This window comes from Raphanus sativus, chromosome 2, assembly GCF_000801105.2.
Source record: "Raphanus sativus cultivar WK10039 chromosome 2, ASM80110v3, whole genome shotgun sequence".
Classification (NCBI taxonomy): Eukaryota; Viridiplantae; Streptophyta; class Magnoliopsida; order Brassicales; family Brassicaceae; genus Raphanus; species Raphanus sativus.
This window is the reverse complement of record NC_079512.1, coordinates 26,514,012-26,525,995: the sequence shown is the minus strand read 5'-3', so window position 1 is coordinate 26,525,995 and position 11,984 is coordinate 26,514,012. Positions and strand designations below refer to the sequence as shown.

The window sequence follows — 11,984 nt, the reverse complement described above, 5'->3', positions numbered from 1 at the left end:
TTTACTTGATCTTACTCAAAGCAGTAGATTATCAGAATTTGCATGTGGTGGAAGTCCAACACATGTTTATGCATCAACCATGTATGATCCAGTAAACTCAAAGAGTTGTAATAGTGAGTAATCAAAAGCAACAACGTGCCGTGTGAACGAAGTAAGTCTCACCAGGTCCAACGAAAAGAACAAAAATTTGCCAAGCAAAAAGTGTATAAAACACACAAAATCACGGTGAAGAGAGAAACTTCTACTTTATTGATGAGCTTGACTTGGTTCTAATTATCTCAAGAGACCCATTCTTATGATACCTCGTCTTCCAAGCTGCATTTTTTCTCCACCAAAAGCAACTGAAAGTCGCTAGCTTTTTCCTCTAACCCGACATCTCTAAAAGCACTCAAGATCCTCAAACAAGCAGAAGCATCAAACTCCGTCGTTTTAGACTCCTTCCACTGATCCACAACTTCCCCTGCTTCTCTCAAATGACCAAGCATTAGATAAGACGAAATAACACATATGTAGCTTCTGCTGCTCAGCTTCTGGTTAGTGTTTCTCAGAGACTTCCAGATCTGATCTACCATATCCTTGTTTCCCAACCCAGTGTGCAGAATCATAACAAAGTCATACGTCACCCACTCTCTTTGCGAAATAGACTTCTCAGACTCAACCGGTGAGCTGGACTCTGCGTTCGTTAACCGACTACTGTCAATGTAGATACTAGTAAGATCGATATACCGAGCCCAACCCTCGTTCGAACCACCACCATCACACCTCATCTCCTCAAGAATCTTTCTAAGCTCATCAATACTAAACGTTGCAGCGCATGAACTCAGCCACAGGTTGTAAGTAAAGATATCAGGAGAAACCTTTTTGCGCTTTAACACTTGGATAACCTCATGAACTTTCTCAACTTCTCCAACTGACATGTACAGAGTCATCATCTCGTTGTACGTGATGGCACCGAAGGTGAGACTCTCACTCTCAACGATTCTCTTGAACAAGGCCTCGGCCCGTTCGGTTTGTTTGGAGGCAGCGTAAGCATGAAGGAGAGAAGTATAGGTTTCAGGTGTCTTCGAAGCTAGTTGCAGACCTTCGAAGTAGCGTTCGGCTGCATCGATCCCGAACACTTTTGAAATCAGATCTATACGCGATGCGTAATCAGCGTCTGAGATATTAGATTCTTCATTCTGAACCAAATACTCTGTAACCTGTAATTACAAGTTTCTAATTACAACCACTTTGTACATAAACATACATAACCAATATTCTAAAAATCGGCCTAGGCACCCACATAAACAATAACATTCTATAAAGTTGAAAACTTTGTCTTAAAAATTAAAGCTTTATGAGGTTATTCTCGAGTCATGGCCAGTAATACAACATGTACCTCGAGAGCGTGTTTGTAACGGCGAGTTCTTCTGAGCTCTCTGGAGATGTCTCGAAGTTCGTTAACTGTTATCTGATTCCCTTCGCCAACCCATTTCTCGAGAACGGTCGTCGCGCTCCGCTTCGGAAGTCTCAATCTGAAAATCCTGCTCCTCAGATCGTCTTTCTCCTCTGGTTCCTCGACAGGCGAGCCTCCGATTGCCGCGTCAGCACTGTACGGCTTGGAGAAAGGACTAGGTTCGGCGTTTCGAATGTAATTGCTTCCGACAACACCACCATTTGTCAATCGACTAGATTCAAAAAAGAAAAGAAAAGAAAAAAAAAAGACAGAACCAGTAAGATAACTTTTGTCGGGAAACATAAAAATGAAAATCAGTAGAAATTAAAGAGAATTAACAACAGAGACTCACGCTCTAATACTATGGAAGATCGAGCGAGTTGCCATTGATTGATTCTCTCAGTTCGTTGCGAGTCTTGTGACCAAAAGATCTAAAACGATCACTTACTAATGTGTCAAGTGGTGTATAATGGGCCTATGAATATCGGCCCATTAGTTCTTGCGTGTTTTCTCGTTGCAATATTTAGCTTATTTGGTTATGAGCCGTATGGCAATAATTTTAAATAATCTCATAGAAATGATTTTGCCACATTTTTTCTCTACAATCAATTTTACAAAAAAAATATGATATCCCCTATATATTAATTGAGAAACATTTGAAAAATTGTAACCTCAATTTTGTAATAATTAAAAAAGACCCAAATGCTTAGGTGTCATTCAATTAGATAGTCAATTACATTCAATTGAAAAATAAGTAGGTCCACATTCGATTTTTATATGTTGCTAGATACATTCGTTGGTCAAACTATATGATATGATATGATATTTATAATAGAAGCATTTATGATTGTTCCGCTAGATATAATTACTATTTTATTTTATATCCTTAAATAAAACCTACGGAATTACCATAATGACTAATATATATATACGACAATTAATGTTTCTAATAATAAAGATTTGATAACAATTTATATCTCCTCCATCATTTTTTGTTTCATTTCATATTATTAAAATAAATTAAATAATCGAATTAGCTATAAAATTAAAATTTAGATTTTTTCGTATATGTTATATTTTGAATTTTAAAAAATGACAATAAATGACTAAAACTATTAAAATTATTATGTTAAAAATTAATGATCAATGGCTTAACACTTTTATTATAAAAAGATACACATGATTTTAAACCCACATTCGATTTTTATATGTCGCTAGATACATTTGATTTTTATATGTCGCTAGATACATTATTTGGTCAAACTATAATCATTTATGATTGTTCCGGTAGATATAATTACTATTTTCTTTTCTTTCCTTAAATAAAAACTACGAAATTACCATAAATGACTAATATATATATATATATATATATATATGACAATTAATGTATCTAATAATATGTATTTGATAACAATTTATATCTCCTCCATCATTTTTTTTAATTTTATATTATTAAAATAAATTAAACAATCGAATTAGCTATAAATTAAAATTTAGATATTTCGTATATGTTATATTTCGAATTTTAATAAATGACAATAAATGACTAAAACTATTAAACTATTATGTTAAAAATTAATGATCAATGGTTTAACACTTTTATTATAAAAAGATACACATGATTTTAAAACCATATGAATGAAAAATATCATTTAATAGTAAAACAAATAAATATATAGATTAAACTATATACCATATAAGATTACATAAATATTTTAATTTCAAAACTTTCAGTGAGTTTTCAAGAACATTTATAAATTATAAACTTATTAAATTTTTCACATTGAAAATTTTGTTATCAATGATGTAAATTTTGTTATAAAACGATATAAATGATCATAGAACCGTATGATTGTGAAGTTTCATTTAATAAATAACTATATAAAATATAATATATAAAATATATTATTCTTAGAAAAGTAAATTGGTCCATCTTAACTTATATTACACTTTTTATTAAACTAACTATCGAATTGATAAATAATGTACAAAAACAATCTAGCACTTTCCTTAAATAAAAGCTATGAAATTACCTAATATAATTAACGTATATATGAAAATTAATTATTATGAATAGTGAATATTTGATAGCAATTTTTGTATCTTAGTTTTTTATTTTATTTTATATTATTAAAAGATATTAAAAATCACATTAACTATATAATAAAAACATTTAGATTTTTTCTTATATGTTATTTTTTGAATTTTTCAAAACGTTTATAAATTATTAGAAATTTGAATATATCACTTTGAAAATTTTGTGATCAATAGCTTAATTTGTTTTGTTATAATAAGATACAAATAATTATAAAATTGTACTAACATGAATTTTTATTTTATAAATATTCAAATTAAATAATATATATATATATATATATATATATATATATATATATATATATATATTGGATGCATCAATTTTATTCGTTGAGTTGAAAGCTTTCAAAACTATGTGGAAGACTAAAGTCAAAGTAATTCAATTTTGGAAATAATAAGATGATGGTTCTAAAATCATTAAAATAGTTCTCAATGATGTAAAAGTTAAATATTAAAAATTATAAAACATGTTTTGTAATAAAAATGACTTATTGACCATATTATAGTTTTTATAGATATAAACATGGTGATAAAAAATTTAAGCCCAAATTGATCAGACTCATCATAAATTCAAAATAGATTTCAGTACACAATTACAATTACAAATGTTCAGCCCGACATATCTCCTATATACAGTATAACATCTTTAAATTAATAATCAATAAATTAATATACACTAAAAATCTATATAAATTAATATAATTTTATAATCCCAAATTGAGTTTTTGGTTCAATTAGTATATCGATAAATTAATAACCTCTATAAATTAATAAAAATTTATAATTTTGGTGTAGTCCCAAAATTATTAATTTATAGAGGTTTCATTGTATATATATATTAAAGGAGAAACATTTTAAGAAATTTATTCACACTATAATGGAATGTGGCAATCTCACAATTATTTAAGAATGAACATTCACACTCTAATAATTTTTTTCACACTCTACATAAATGTGTTCAAACTATGTATTTTATGTTTTATTTTTAATATAAAATTCACATGTAAGGTTCCAAAAATATGAATTTAAAATCCAATTCTACGGTAGGATATTAATATATGATAAAAAACAATCCAAAACCAACTAATATTCAAATTAGGACTGTTCAATATGCTAAACCGAAGAGTATCGAACCGAACAGAAATAGATAATATGGTTTTGTTTTGGTATATACCGTCGTAACCAAATGGATGTAATTTTATAGAAACCGTAGGATTTGAATATGGTTTGATTTATAACCGATTAAACTGAAACATGTAAATATGTATATATTTATAACGACGCATGAATATCTATTTGTTATATGAGTTGAACCATAATTATAATTTGTAAATCACTTGAATCACTTGAATTATAATTAAGTAACAATTTACTGCAACTGAGGCTTCTTATTTTCTTAGTCTTTCTTTTTTGATATTTTTGCTTTATTTTAACAATAACTAAATTGAAGTAAAGATTATAAATTTGATCAACAATTAGTTGAAATTCTTTACAACTTTTTTTTTTTAAACAAACAGAATTGTGTTCAATCGAAAATATACTAATTTGATGAACACTAAATATGGAAGAATATAAAAGCTTTTATTTCATGCTTCAGTTTTGTCTTTTATTTTTATTTTCAAAATTTAGAGCTTTGATATTAATTCTAGATTTGATTATTTTATTAGATGATAGAAGCATTTTTTTTGTTTTTTATTATTTTATTTAAATATATAATATTTTTTAATAAATGACTTTTTGACAACATGACCTAAAATTCGTATAATATATAATATGATCTCAAACTAAATAATTATTTTTTGGTATAAAAACGAATAAACTGAAAACCGACGGTATATAAGCCAAATCGAACCAAAGTAAATATGGATTTAGAATAGTAGTTATATTTTACTAACCGAAATACAATAAAAACCGAACATAACCGAAACCAACCTGATATCTGGATTGAGTACTCCTAATATAAATGAAACCGAACTATTGTTTTATTCTCCAAAACATAATAAAAATAACAACTTCATCCCGCGCAAGGCGCGGGTCTTATCCTAGTAATTACTAAAATTGAAAACATGACTTTCAGAAAAATATGACATAGATAATTTCATTTAATGTTGATTTATATTTTTGGAAAACTTATTAGAATATGGTAATAATTCATATATTACATTTAATATTGATATTTCTTTTTGGTAAATTTTTTTAAAATATGGTAATAGCTCGTACATCATCTATAAAATAAATATATTTATCTATAATATCTCAAATTTCGAAATATTACTACGTTGTATAATTATAAAATTTGTATTACTAAATCTTTCAAAAATTTATACAATTTTTAAAACACTTAAATATCTAACCGTAAGATTATTAGTTTCTTATATATCAACAAATTTTATAAATTGTTTAGGCTAATTTTTTTACAGTATAACTTTAAATTAATAATCAATAAATTAACATACACTAAAAATCTCTATAAAATAATATAATTATATAGTTCCAAATTTAGTTTTTGGCTCAAGTAGTATATCAATAAATTAATATCTTTATAAATTAATAAAAAAACTTAGTTTTAGTGTATTCCCAATATTATTAGTTTATAGAGATTTCACTGTATATAATTTTATATCATTTTTGTTAGTTTTATACAAATTGATTTAATATATATTAAATATTAGTAAGAAAATATTAAAATCTATAATATTTAATAAAAAAAATTTTTAATATAAGTTAGATTTAAAATTATTTCTTAAACACCTAGTCAAACTATATTGATTAAGACTCCTCCGAACATCAATATATTCGGTACAACCCAACCCCTGGTGAGGCAAATTAAAGAGGCTCCGAATTAAAAGAGAGAAACAAAACAACAATAAAAATAAAAGAATCATCTTAGCAGAAAAAAAAAAGAATTATGAAATAAATAAATGAGTCTGGATCCATTAAGGGAAGCTTCTTTGTTTGTCCGTCCATGAAGCTTTCTACATAGCCGTAGCTTTCTAAACCATATGTTACTCTTTAGAACAATATACGAGAAAATGAAAGAAATATGGATCTACAAACTTGTTTGATAACCCACAAACAATTGAAGCAATTAGTCTCTTACATATACAGTCCTAATGGGCTTAAAAGTGTAAAACGTAATGATATAAAATAAAGGTCCAAGTAGGCCCATTTCTTCAATTATCTTGTCCTCAAGAGTCAAGATGGTGGAATGTCAACTGCTGACAACCTGCCCATGAACGCTTCCAGACACGTTCTTTCCAATCCATGCTCTCTCATTACTCTTTATCTCTTTTAATTGAAGAGCCTATATATCCCACTTTGCCACCAAACTCACCTTCATCCCACCTGTCGTTTAAACCCGCCACCGTTTGTAAGCTGTTGTAATGAGTTACGGTACGGCTATAACCAGGAGCGTTGTTGGATGTCCTGAGACTAAATGCACTTAAAGTTAGTAAGCCCAAGAAAAGGAGCTTGTTCGTTTGAGAAACGAGGAGATGTCTTACACATGCTTATCGATGTGTGACACACTGCTTCGAATTGGTTATGGAGTGATGACGTGTCAGATACTTATTAACTTCAAGATACTACTTTGACGTGAAGCAAAGTAGATTTGGGCTTACAATATTGGGATACAGAATATTGTGTAAGGGTATTTAACCTGATTGCAATGGCTAAAATTAGGTTAAGCTTTAAATATTAAAAACTTGAGCAAAAGAAATGTTCTTGTTAAGCATCAAGCGATCGAGTGACTTGTGAAGTGCAGCTCGATTGTGTTTTATCAAAATTAGAAATTGGTCTGTCTCTAATCGGATGTGACTGAGTATAAATCGGATTAAATAGATCTACGAAGATTGTTAAAAGGATTTATAATATTCAAGAAAAGTGTTCTCGAGAACTTTGTGTGTGTTCCTTTAATTAGTAGCCTCTGAATTTTCAAAAGTTTCTTGTTCCCGTCTTGTTCTTTTTCTGCACTCAACTTCTGTTTCATGGCGACTATTTTTTAGATATTTTTTTCGCCTCTGACTCATTCCTTGTTGGTTCGTTTAAGCGCACCGACTGGTCATGAGCTATTTCTTCATAAATGAAGTTACTTGTGTTTCTAGAGCCAATTCTCCACAACACCCCCTACCTTAGAAACCTATTGCATTCGAACCCGATCTCCAAATTATGTCCTACAGTCTCTTTAGGACACAGTCAATAAAGAAGAACAGCTCCATCAACAAGAGGTATTCCAAACTGAAAAGCAGAAAATCTGCACTGACAAAATTGTATTGCTGCCCTCTGTACATCTCCTTCTGTATCTCCAACAGAGGAAACCGAGTAAAAGTTTTGAACTTTGGGCATTAAACCGGAAACCGACCGGTTTAAACCGAAAAATCAAGGTAACCGTCTAAAAGAAATCATATAATCTCTGACTTCTTCGCCTTCCTCCTCCTTTCATAAAAAAAATTACAATATCATCTGATCTTCCTAGTTGCTCCATCTCGGCTTCTTCTCTCCGAGATCAATATGTTTCTTGTGTTCCATTTTTTGTTTCTTATGAATCGAGAGAGGATGGAAAAAGACTTTCTTAAGTCACATATCTCCCCCTTTATATATAACTAAAATTCGGACCATGCGAACTCGCGTAGGAAACAATACTCAAAATTTTTAAAATAATTATTTATAAAATGGTTGGAATTAATATAATAATATAGAAAGTGAAAATTGATATAGTTAATATTAAAATTATAAAATAGAGGTAAAATTTTAATATGGCATATATTAAATTTTACTAAAAACCAAACTACTAAAACTTATTGGTGATAAAATAGTACACTTTTTCAAAGATTAAATATGATGTGATAATATATATATATATATACATATATATATATATATATATATTAAAATTATATTTTTCAAAAAAATTCTATTATACAATGATCAACACTGCATTGCAAAGAATTATTATATGAGAAAGTGCATATAATGATGATGAATTATGTATTTTCAAAATATTTCATAGAATTTTACTATTATAAAGACTTTTTAGAGTAAAATATATCAAAATATGAAAAGTACTATGATTATAAAAAACATAATTGAATGATGTTTTGTTCGCTTTTATTTCATACATATGTTGTTGAAAATGAACATTTGTAAAATTGCCGATTACGTTTTTGAGTATAAAGATTTTTTCAGAGTAAAATATATTAAAAATATGAAAAGTACTATGATTATAAAAACAGTTATAAGCATAACTGTATGATGCTTTGTTGGCCTTTGTTTCATACATATGTTCTTTTTCAAGAACATATGTAAAATTCCCTACTACTTTTAGAGTATGCTCCTTTGGAATAGTAAATCTATCTGCATTTTGCTTTTTCATTGTTCTACACCTTTTACTATTTTTTGTTATTGTATTTGTCAAGTCTCACTATTTCTTATAAAAATTGTAATGGTTGATCACCAAAGCCTCCAATTATTAACTGCCAAAATTTACAATGATTAATTTAATAGTTGTGATTATTTATTGAAGACATTCATTTAAATGCATGTAGATATTCATTGTTCTACACCTTTTAACATTGAATAACACGCTAGACATTTGAAAGATTTGTAACTTAAGACAATGAAATTTTATCCATTTCAAAATTAAGATGTACTTTCCAAACTTTAAAAAACTTTTGAAACTTAAACACATAAAATTGTCATAGAATTTAAATATTCAGTGAAATCAACTAAAACTCTACAAAACGTTGAAATGATTCTATAATATATTTTTCTCTATTTTATATATTTTTTTCATAATTAGTAAAAAAAACATAATTAATCAGATGTTAAAAATTAGTAAAAAAGTTATTAAGAAATAAATTTAAAATTAACCAAATGAACAAGTATAAAAATAATAAGTGATCTTTAGAATACTACTTATCTTTCAATACGTATAATAAATAAGATAACTTGCAAATAATGTTTCAATATTTTCTTCTTTTTTAAACAAAATACAGTTCTAGTAATATTTTGTATTGTTTTGAATATATATTTAAAATTGTAAACTTTTAAGTTAAAAGGCAGAATTTTTGTGGTCCGCTTTAGACGCCAGAATAGTCCAGACCAGCACTGATACTGGCCGATGTGTAACTTAAACCATCAGGCGGTTTACATATCAGACGATATTGTTTAAGTGTCGTCCCTTAATTCTAGAGCTTGTTCACTCTTCGCTAGACTATTTACTACTTTCTTTTATAACATTACCTCTTATTATCTTGTGCCTCAGTCGCATCTGATGCAGGTCGGCATGACATTGACATACATGGTCTGAGCTCCTAACGGTGACGTTGGAGTTGACGGAATGATTATTAACCTCGCGACGCTACTGGCTAACACCGCCACGAACACGTATGTCATGCTGACCTACATCAGATTGGACTGGGCATCAAATTTGCATAGAAGTAATTTATGACTAACTTCTTGATGAGCCATGAATCTTTTCTAGCTCTTATATCACCATTTCCGAGTAGATACACCACCCTTGATGCTTTGGCTTGGTGTATGAACGATAACTCTCTCCAGGCTCTGCTCCGCTTCTGATAGAGAGGAGTCAGACGATGCGTCAAAGGGACGGTGGTTTGTATGATCAGACGAAGTGTTCATTTACATGATCGGTTTGTTTAACTCTAGAGAGAAGAAGATCCCCCATTGAGTACATGATCCATTGGGGCCAATCACAACTCTAGTACCTGCGAAATCTTCCTCCGAGTCTGAATCATGATGCCCGTCGTTCTCCAGTGAAAGCTAAGAAAAAAAGACCGACCTGGCAATGCAACGGAATAAGTGATAGCTTCTGGTGCACGTCTAAAGAAGAACCTCTCATTCTGGGGTACCTACAATCTTTCGCTGGCATGAAATGACACACGCTTTAAATGTTTTAATGTGCTTGTGAAAACGATAAAATGTACGTTAAACGAGCAATTTTATACATAATGATTGAGTTCATTCGTATATGCGTACCAAGGCCTCAATTGAGGCTCATTCTTAACTACTTTAGCCTCTAATCTTCCTTTAAAGTTTACATTATTTTATTTGTAATGGTCAATGTTTACGGTATCAACACATGAATGATAATTACTTTCTTAATCCATTGATTCCTTTGGTTCATAAAAACAAAGTTTATTAACATAGGTTTATAAGTTTGTAGGGGAAGACTACAAATCGGTTTTATTATTCTTCACATATATCATACAAAACAACAAAAGAAACACATCCCGGAACCAGTGATTATTGCCACGAGTATTCTTTTAGGACTTAAACCAAAGTCCTACACTCCCCAGCCTGAGGGTCCCACATCGCCGGTAAAAGATATTTCCTACCAGCTAGACCCAAAGCGTTGTAACTCGCTCCGGTAGTTTTGTCCACAAGAACCCGACCCGCGTAACCCGGGTAAGCACCGGACCCGAACCTGTTGTCACAGTATACTCTGGCGGGTTCTCGATCCGCATTAATGTAACCGCTTTTAACCGTGTTCGTGGCGGTGTTAACCAGTAGCGTCGCGAGGTTAATAATCATTCCGTCAACTCCAACGTCACCGTTAGGAGCGATTAAAGGCGGAGACTGATGAGGTCCGTTTAACGGCTGATGAAACGGCCACGCGCAGTAGCCAGGACACTGCTCTTCAGAGTTTCCGACCCATACGTAAGCTCCACCGTCAACGGAACTTGACTTCGACACGTGAGCCCCGCACCGGTTCATGCAGAACCCCTCAACGGTCACGTCTTTGGCCGTTAAAACGGCGGTTATCGACCCAGCACCGCCTCCGTTAAGTTTGCCTGACAGGGCTCGGAGGTGAGGATTTTTTAAGGATTTTCCGAGAGGGTAGTCCTCGAGGAGGAGCTGTTTACCGAGGACGATCTTTGGCGCGCCGCCGCCTTTGTTCTTCTCCGTCGCCTTCCACCATGACGCGACGGAGGGACCTTTTGCGGCGGCGGCGGCGGGGGAGTTTAGGGAACGGATGAAGTCGACGATGACGGCCCGTTGAAATCGTGTGAAATTTCCGTACCAAACGATATTTAGATGGTTGTTTTCTTGGAGGCTGATGTTTCTTCTCGAGAGAGTGCCGTTGAACTCCACCATTTGAGGTTCGACCAACGGGCTTATATTGAAACTGATGTGTTTTCGAACTGAAAGGCTTATATTGAGATTGATGTTTCCTCTCGGGGGAGTAGTGCGGTCCCAGGGAGTGTTGTTCCAGCTGTTCGAGAGAGTGCTGTTTAACTTCAGCGTTAGAGCGGAGGAGAAACCGACGGAGGCGGAGAGTAGTACGAGAAGAGCGGCTAAACGGTATGTATAGGCCATATCAGAGAAGAGAGAGAGAGGTTTTGTTTTTAAGTTGGGGGTTTATGGAAACAACTAAAGGCTGTATTTATAGCAAATTTTGAACGGGGTGTATAGCTTACGGAATGCAGTG

At 31.5% G+C, this 11,984-nt stretch overlaps 2 protein-coding genes across 2 annotated transcripts; both read right to left on the bottom strand.

The window, feature by feature from the left end:
• Window positions 1-84: 84 nt before the first annotated feature.
• Window positions 85-1,871, bottom strand: LOC108821585 (pentatricopeptide repeat-containing protein At5g09450, mitochondrial). The gene is made up of 3 exons (XM_018594592.2): window positions 1,788-1,871; window positions 1,379-1,667; window positions 85-1,199 (listed from the first exon to the last, which is right to left on the bottom strand). The coding sequence occupies exons 1-3, from the start codon at window positions 1,820-1,822 to the stop codon at window positions 294-296; spliced, it is 1,230 nt and encodes a 409-aa protein (XP_018450094.2). The 5' UTR covers window positions 1,823-1,871; the 3' UTR covers window positions 85-293.
• An 8,868-nt stretch (window positions 1,872-10,739) lies between these two features.
• Window positions 10,740-11,891, bottom strand: LOC108839138 (protein EXORDIUM-like 4). The gene has a single exon (XM_018611966.2). The coding sequence runs from the start codon at window positions 11,870-11,872 to the stop codon at window positions 10,826-10,828; it is 1,047 nt and encodes a 348-aa protein (XP_018467468.1). The 5' UTR covers window positions 11,873-11,891; the 3' UTR covers window positions 10,740-10,825.
• Window positions 11,892-11,984: the final 93 nt, after the last annotated feature.

Excerpts from the sequence above, each read along its gene's own strand:
- LOC108821585 (XM_018594592.2), bottom strand. The coding sequence starts at position 1,822 with ATGGCAACTCGCTCGATCTTCCATAGTATTAGAGC. Across the intron at positions 1,668-1,787 it reads ATCTTCCATAGTATTAGAGC|TCGATTGACAAATGGTGGTG; the intron begins GTGAGTCTCTGT and ends TTTTGAATCTAG. Across the intron at positions 1,200-1,378 it reads GTTACAAACACGCTCTCGAG|GTTACAGAGTATTTGGTTCA; the intron begins GTACATGTTGTA and ends TTGTAATTACAG.
- LOC108839138 (XM_018611966.2), bottom strand. The coding sequence starts at position 11,872 with ATGGCCTATACATACCGTTTAGCCGCTCTTCTCGTACTACTCTCCGCC.